Source organism: Dictyostelium purpureum (assembly GCF_000190715.1).
Source record: "Dictyostelium purpureum unplaced genomic scaffold DICPUscaffold_686, whole genome shotgun sequence".
Classification (NCBI taxonomy): Eukaryota; Evosea; class Eumycetozoa; order Dictyosteliales; family Dictyosteliaceae; genus Dictyostelium; species Dictyostelium purpureum.
The window spans coordinates 1-8,439 of NW_003520018.1; the positions used below are offsets into that span (position 1 = coordinate 1).

The 8,439-nt window shown below is 24.1% G+C and overlaps 2 protein-coding genes across 2 annotated transcripts; both read left to right on the forward strand.

Moving 5' to 3' along the window:
- Nucleotides 1-640: 640 nt before the first annotated feature.
- Nucleotides 641-3,257, forward strand: DICPUDRAFT_100122 (uncharacterized protein). Its single transcript, XM_003294943.1, has 2 exons — nucleotides 641-2,032; nucleotides 2,109-3,257. Exons 1-2 carry the CDS (start codon nucleotides 1,214-1,216, stop codon nucleotides 3,096-3,098), a joined length of 1,809 nt encoding a protein of 602 aa, XP_003294991.1. The 5' UTR covers nucleotides 641-1,213; the 3' UTR covers nucleotides 3,099-3,257.
- A 1,077-nt stretch (nucleotides 3,258-4,334) lies between these two features.
- DICPUDRAFT_93323 (uncharacterized protein) lies at nucleotides 4,335-6,359 on the forward strand (the record flags this gene model as incomplete). Its single annotated transcript, XM_003294944.1, has 3 exons — nucleotides 4,335-4,583; nucleotides 4,739-4,812; nucleotides 4,897-6,359. Coding segments are annotated over exons 1-3 (1,683 nt in total), but the record flags the coding sequence as incomplete, so codon positions are not given.
- Nucleotides 6,360-8,439: the final 2,080 nt, after the last annotated feature.

Here is an 8,439-nt window from a genome sequence, read left to right on the forward strand (position 1 = left end):
AAAATGGAAAATGATGAAATTTTTGAACCAATCCCCCCCAGTAATGAAAATTTTGAAAATAAAGGTAATGAAAATTCAATTTCCCCCCCCAAAGAATAAAAAAAGCCCCCCCCCAAAAAAAAAAAAAAAACCCAAAAAAAGGAAAAAACCCCCCCCCCCCCCAACAACATTTCCAATAACCAAAATTTCAACTTTTAAAATTTTTTTTCCCAATTTTTTTAATTAATTTTTAAAGGGGGGGTAATTATAGGGTGTTTTTAATTAAAATCAAAAAAAAAAAAAAAAAAAAAAAAAAAACAACCCAAAAATAATATAAAAATAAAAATAAATAAAATATCTTTTTAAATATAAAAAAATCAAATAAAATTAATTTCAATTTAAATCAGAATTTAATAAATATTTAAATTTGAATTGTTTTTTAAACTTGGATCTGTATTTCAACCTAATATTATTATGGTTTTAAATACAATTTAAAAAAATAAAAAAAAAAAAAAAAAAAAAATTAAAAAAAAAAATAATTAAATTATTATTTTTTTTAATTTAAATTTAATTTTTTTTTTTTAATTTTTTTTCGTTTTTTTATTTTTTTTATTTTTTATTTTTTTATAGTTATAATAGCCACAATTATTATTTATATATTCAATTACAAAGTATATTATTTTTAAATTTTTAAATTTTAAATTTTAAATTTTAAATTAATTTAAATTTAAATTTATTTTTAAAAAATTTTAAAAAATTAAATAAAGATACATTCTTTTATTCATACCATACATTTTTATATAAATAATACAATATATATCTATTTGGTATCATAATAACAATAATAATTATAATAATATATTTATAAATAAATAAATAGTATAATATTAATATTAATAGTAATATATTTATATATTTCAGATAATTTTGTTTTTTTCTTAAAATAATTAATTAAATATTTAAATTATTATTATTTTTTTTTCTTATTTTTATTTTATTTTATTTTTTATTTATTAATAAAATAAAAAAAATTTAAATAAAAGTTAATAATTATAAATCCAAATAAAGTTATACAAAAAATAAAAAAATAAAAAAAACCCCACATAAAATTTTTTTTAAAAAAAATCTTAAACACATCACCCCAATCAAATAATCAAATCAAAAACATTGGTATAATACTTTTTTTTTTATTTTTTTTTTTTAGTATATATATATATAATTACAACAAAGAAAAATGACAACAGACTATGATCAAGAGTTTCAACAATATGAACATAAAGTTTTTGGAAAACCAATTTCAGTATTAACATCGAGTCAATTAAAGAGTGCCATTGCACAAAGAGGTGGTGTCATTAAAACCTCGTTTTATTATAAAGATGATTTAATCAACAGATTAAAAGAGTTACTTAAAGAAGAAATGATGAACAATAATGCCAACACAGCAGCAGGGATTCTCAGTAGTAGCATGGGTGGTACTGGCAGTCAAATCAATTCTTTAAATAGCAGTGGAGTTGGCATTGGAAGTGGCAGCGGCGGTTCTCTTAACAATAGTGGAGTTGGCTTAAATATGAATGGTAGCAACGCAAATATCATGACTCCATCAACCCATTCACCAAACAACTTGACAATAAGCGAAAAGAAAAGGGCAATGAATACACTCGATTTCGACGACTCCTCCTCAAATGACTATAACGAATCATCTTCCCCAATTACAACTACTCCAAGCAAGAAAATAAACTCAGGTTTCAACTATTATTCGAGTAATAAAGCTACAATCACCACTGCATCAAGTGGTATTTCATCAAGTTCAAATACACCAACCATTTCTATGCAAAACCTCTACGAAGACAATCATAAACAAAAAGCCTTAGAACTGGAGCATAGAATTTTGGGTAATTTTAGTTTTTATTTCATTTTAAAGAGATTAAATTTCTCACCAGCATTAAAGTTAACCGAAGAATTTGTAAAATTTATTGTATTAAAAGTTATGGATAATGATAATGGTGTTGATGTTTTAACAACAAAATTATTAGCCCCACCATTAGTTAATAAGGTTAGTATTATAATTTATGATGTAGATAATATTAATAATAAAATAATAATAGCTAATTTTATTTTATCTACTTTAGGTATGGTGTGAAGTTATTTTAAATACTATTAAATATAAAGAATTATTAAATTTAATTAGATCAGAAGTTCATCACAATCCAATTTTTGGTATGAATGATTCATTGGATGTAAAGAGAAAGCGTTATGAACGTTGTATTGAACTTTACACTTTCTATTTCAATTGCAATCCAACCGAAACCAATCCAGAAATATGGCCACCAAACTTATATTTAGATAATGACGTCTCTGGTTACTCATTAGAGGGAGACGATGATACAATTCAAGTAATTAATGATAGTCCACAAAACTTAACCCCGCAACAAATCCACAAACTTCAGCAACAAAATGAATACTACCAAAATAAAATTTCACGTTTAGAGAAAGAACTTTATAAAAATAATAGTAACAATAGTAAAATAAATAACATTAGTAAAAATAATATTAACGATAGTAGCTTTGATAGTATTGACGAACATCATGATCACGAAGACATTGAAGTAGTTTCAGCTAATAATAAAAAAAAATCACATAAACATCAACAACAACAACAAGAACAAGAACACCAAGAGGAACACCAAGAACAAGAGCAACAAGAGCAACAAGAACAACCACAAGGCGATAGTAGTGATGGTGAATCAAATCTCGAAATGGATCTCGAAAATCATAATGAAAATAATACCAACAAAAAAGCAAATGGTATCAATGGTCATCATCGTAGTAATGGCAGCGGCGAATATACTGATAATGATGAAAAAAACGATAGTGGTAACAACGAAGATAATGAGGACATTAATGTCCAGATTAGCACCAACAAAGGCCAATTCGTATATAACATCAAAAAATCTCAACCATTTAAAAAGATCATGGATTCATCATCAAAAAAGATTGGCTGTGACTCAAACTCTATTCGTTTCCTCTTCCGTAATAAAGCGTTATCTCCAGAAAGTACACCAGCTTCAATTGGCTTAGAAAATAATGAAATCATTGATTTAATTGTAACCGATAATTAAAAAAAAAAAACCCTCAAAAAAAAAATATATTTTCTAAAAACAAAAAATAATTTTATAAAATTTATTATTAAATCATAAAGTGAACCATTTTATTAAACATTATAATTATTAGATAAATAAAATATTACATTAAAAATGTTTTTTTAATAAAAATAATATAACCTTAAAACCTATTTTTATATAATTTTTTATTTTTATTATTTTTATTACTATAACTATTGATATTATGATTGTTCTTATAAAAAAACTTTTGTCGTTGTGTGCATGATTTTTCAGTGTTCCTGGGATATTTTTTTTTTAAAATTATTTTCCCCAATAATAAACCCACCTGCACAAATTTAATAACTGAACACAAAGAAAAATGCTTAAACTTTAAAATTTTTGTGATTTTTAGACCATATTAAAAAAAATAAAAAAACAATAATTAATTATAACAAACCAAATTTTTTTATTTTAAAAACCTAACCAAGTGATTTGTCCTCATTTCTGAGGAAAAAAAAAAAAAATTATTTTTACTATTTTTTTTATTTTTATTTTTTTTTTGCTTGGATTTAATTTTTGAAAATTTAGGGGTGATCACTCATTTGTTCATTAATGAAAGAACAAAAAAAAATCCGTTATTGGGCAATGAAAAGAAATAAAATTTTATTTCTATATAGAAATAATAATATTAATATTCTAGAATTAATATAGATTGTTTTTAATTATATACACATATATTTTAATAAAAATTTGTAAACAAATATTCATGAAAATTTTACATTTGATTTTTATTATAATAGTTAAAATTATAATAAAAAAAGAAAATTATATAAAAATAAAAAATTTTGACATTTGTTCGTTTTCTCCCGTAAATACCACATTACCACTAAGGTGGTTCTATATTTAATGTTCTGTTTTATTCACTCACATCCCATTTATTTCTTTCTTCAAATAATTAAACATTATTTTTTATTGTTTAACCCAACATATAACCCAACCACACTATATAAATACCCCCTTTTTTTATTTTTATTTTTATTTTTTTTTTTTCATTTAAAATTTTATTTTTATAATTTATAAAAAATAAAAAAACAATGTGGTTTGTATATATAAGTCAAAACTCCATACAAAACAGGAATTCAATTATTTTTTTTATTTCCATTTTTTTTTTATTTATTTTAATTTTTAACACTCAGTTCAGTTTTTTTTTTTTTTTTTTTTTTTTATTCTAACATTTAATAAAAGTTTAATATTGTAATAATAATATAGTACATGTTATAATTATAACATTAGTTAATAATAGCAAAATATCTATAATAAAGTTTTAAATGTTTGTTACAGGAAATAAACCAAATAATGAGCTTTGTTGAAAAACTATTTAATAAAAAAAAAATTACAACATGCGAATTTAATTGGGATTTATTGAATGTAAATTCAGATCTTTTAGAAATAGAGGACAAAAACAAATGCTCCTATAAAAAATTAGACTCATCAGTAAAGACGGTATGTTCTAATTTTTTCTTTATTTATTTTATTCTTTTTTTTTTTTTTTATATTTTTTTTTTTTTTTTTTAAAATTTAAAATTTAAAATTTTTTTTTTTTTATATTTTAATTTAAATATTCATTTCATTTTTCTTATTTTTTTTTTTTTTCACAGATAGCAAAATCAACAATACCTTTTTCAAACTCTTTTTCTTATTTCGAATTATTTATAACAAATGATAATAGAGAGTAAATATAAAATGTTTAAACAAATAAACATACAAAAGATAAATAAATACTTATTATTTTTTAAAAATAATAATGTGTATATAGAAATATAAATTGCAAAATTTGTATTGGGTTAACCAGTCAAGAGCATCCAAATGATATTTATCCAGGTTGTTTTGAAGGTAGCTATGGTTATATGGGCGATGGGAAATTTTATTTTGGCGTGAACGAAATCAAAGATTATGGGCCAACTTTTACAAGTGGTGATGTTATCGGATGTGGTTATGATTCAAGTTCAAAATCGTTATATTTTACCAAAAATGGGGAGTATCTAGGTATAGCATATAAAAAACTAAATATCCATGGTTTATTTCCAACGGTAGGGTTAGAGTCAGCAGGTGAATCTATAGTAATTAACTCCTTTCCACAATTTCAAAATTTTAATTCCTCCTCATTACATACCACACCGACATCCTCAACTACACCAACAACAGGTGGATCAAATCATCATGGGAACGAACCGTTATCTATTGGTGGTGAGGGAACTTTAGTGGGGGATGAGGAGGTTATTTATTACATTTGGAATAAAGGTGAAGATAAGGTGGCAAAAAATATAGTAATAGATAGTGAAACATCACTCACAGCATATCTTCCAAATGATATTACCAATACTAAGGAGTGTGTAGGAAATATTAGATCAAATTTACCATTACAGGAAGATTTTAATTATTTTGAAATTGTTATAAATAATTTGGACAATGGTGCCCTTTCAATTGGGCTTGTTAATCAAGAGTATCCTACTAATCAACATATTGGCTATGGCAAAAGATCTTATGGTTATCATAGCGACGATGGGACTAAGCACAAATGGAAAGAGAGCGACAAAGATGGAGGTTACTTGGTTGAAGTTTATGGACCTGGCTTTAAGAAAGGTGATGTTATTGGTTGCGGAATTTCATTTAAAAGAAGAGAAATATATTTTACAAAGAATGGGGAATATCTTGGGACTGCTTTTGAAAATGTTTATGGTATTTTATATCCGTCAGTAGCTTTTTACGAACCAGGGACTTCTATTACAGGGGTATTCACACAGCCATTTAAATATAACCCAGAAAACAAGAAACTTAGTGGTAATAATCCTAATAAAAGTAGCTGTGATCAAGTAGAAAGTAACATTAAAGTAAATAGTTTTAGTAATAGCCCAAAAAACGTCTGTGATATTAGTTCCCCCAATTGCCTGGGATTTACATCACCTTTATGTGGTGCTCAGCCTCAAAGCCACTCACCGCCATCCGCTTGGAGACGATGCAGTAAATCAATAAAAATGAAAGATGAAATTACATTGGAAACGACGAAAAAAAAAACATCAGTAGCAATGTCAAATTATCCATTTCAATTTTCTAGTAATGTTACACTATGTTACTTTGAAGTTTATTTAGAAGGTCCAACTGATAGAAAAAATGGAATTGTCACCGTAGGTTTAACCCATTCAACATATCCATTTAGTAAGCAAATTGGTTTAGAGTCCAAGTCATTTGGTTATTGTAGTGACGGTAGAAAGTTTGATGGAAATAGCCACAATAATGATCAGGGTGATCAATATGGACCATCGTATTTTATTAATGATGGTTCAAGCTGTGTCATTGGCTGTGGTATCAACATGATTAGCAGGGAAATATTTTTCACAAAGAATGGTGAATATTTAGGTGTAGCTTTTTGGAAGGATATAACCAATGAACCACTATACCCATGCATTTCGTTTAAAGATATTAGTGGTGTGGTTTGTGTAGCAACTTTCCCTGGAAAATCACTTTACTTCAAATTTAATCCAAATGAAATACCAACAATATCTCCATCTGTATGCAAAATTAATAGTAGTACAAATAATATTATTATCAACTCAAACACCAACACCAACTTAGCGAACAATGGCAACGTTAATATAATTAACACCTCAAATGCGATAGTGTTATATGGTCCCATTCAAAAAAATGCATATAAGAAATGGCACTTAAATGATGTTATCGTCTGGTTGGAATCTATTGGATATGGACAATACTCTAAAAATTTTAGAGATAATAATATAAATGGTTTTCATATAGAAAAGATTAACCACCTTCACTTAAAGAATGAATTGGGTATCGAACCATTTGGTCATAGAGAAGATATTATTTATCATTTAAATAAATTATTTACTTTATGTAATGGAACTTCAAACATTGGTAATATTAGTTGTAATAGTAGCACCGATGAAGATACCAACAATAACAGCAACAGCAACAACAGTAACAACAGTAACAATAACAAAACAATATATACAAAGCAACAAGATATAAAAAATAAAACACCATCAATTTTATCGAAATCTTTAAATGATTATTATATTAACCAACCTCAACAACCAAATATCACGCAAATTATATCAAGTGAAATATCAATTTTATTGCAACTTGTCAATTCTCGTCTATATATTCTAGAATCTATTCCAAATTTTACAAGTGGGGACATTTTAGATGAGGAAAGAATGAAAACTATTTCCCATTTAAAGGACCAATTAAGAAATTTAGAAGCCACATATATCAATAGTATAAAGTTTGAATCAAAAAGCTATTTAGAAGAGCATTTGTTTACTCAAGAACTAAACACACTAAAATCAAAACAACAAATGGAACTATTATCGAACTTGGTAGATAAAAAACAAACGCAATACTTTCAAGAACAACATTTAGTCCAAATTGAGCTATTAAAAAAGCAACATCAAAAACTTTTACATATTTTAATATTAAATCTAGATAATAACAAGTAACACACATAAGATACAGATATATATTAATAACAAATCATATTTACAAAATAAAATAATAATAATTAATAATAATAAAAAAATAAAAGTATAAAACTAATGATAAAAATAAAAATAGAAATAGTAAAACAATTAAAAATAATAATAAAAAAAAATAGCTATTATTATAATTTAAAATGTTAAAAATATTAACTAACTAATAATAGAAAAGAGATGCGTTTTTGGTATTTAAAACTAATTAAAGTTTATAACAATTTACTTATTGAATGGGATAATTAAACAATTAAAATGAAAAAATAAATTTTAATATTCGTTTTTATTTTTTTAAATGATATTATAATATCTTAATATATTAAATAGTAAAAATAAAGGGAAAAAAAAATAAATTAAAATATAAATGAAAATCTAAATTTTTTCATTAGTAGATTATTTTAGATGAAACTCACGTGACTCTATTTGAATAGCATGTGCGATACCCACACATTTTATATGTAAAAATTTAACAATTGCGTATATTTTTATTTTTTATTTTATTTTCATCTTTTTTATTTTTATAAATAATTTTTTGTGTATATTATGAAAAGATTCCTCCTCTAATTTCAATTAATATTTTTATTAATCATTAAAATGAAAAGAGAAAATAGGAAAAAATCATAAAATAAAAAAACTTTAATAAAAAAAATAAATATAATTAAATATGTGCAATTGTTAAATAAAATAATACAAAGATAGATGAGAGATAGATCAAATAATCCAATAAATAAATATATTTCTAAAGAAATAAAATAAATAATATTCATAATATTTATGTTTTTTTTTTTTTTTTTTTTTTATAAATCTCAATA

Coding starts and splice junctions, on each gene's coding strand:
- DICPUDRAFT_100122 (XM_003294943.1), top strand. CDS start 1,214: ATGACAACAGACTATGATCAAGAGTTTCAACAATATGAACATAAAGTT. Junction 2,033..2,108: donor CCCCACCATTAGTTAATAAG/GTTAGTATTATA, acceptor TATCTACTTTAG/GTATGGTGTGAAGTTATTTT.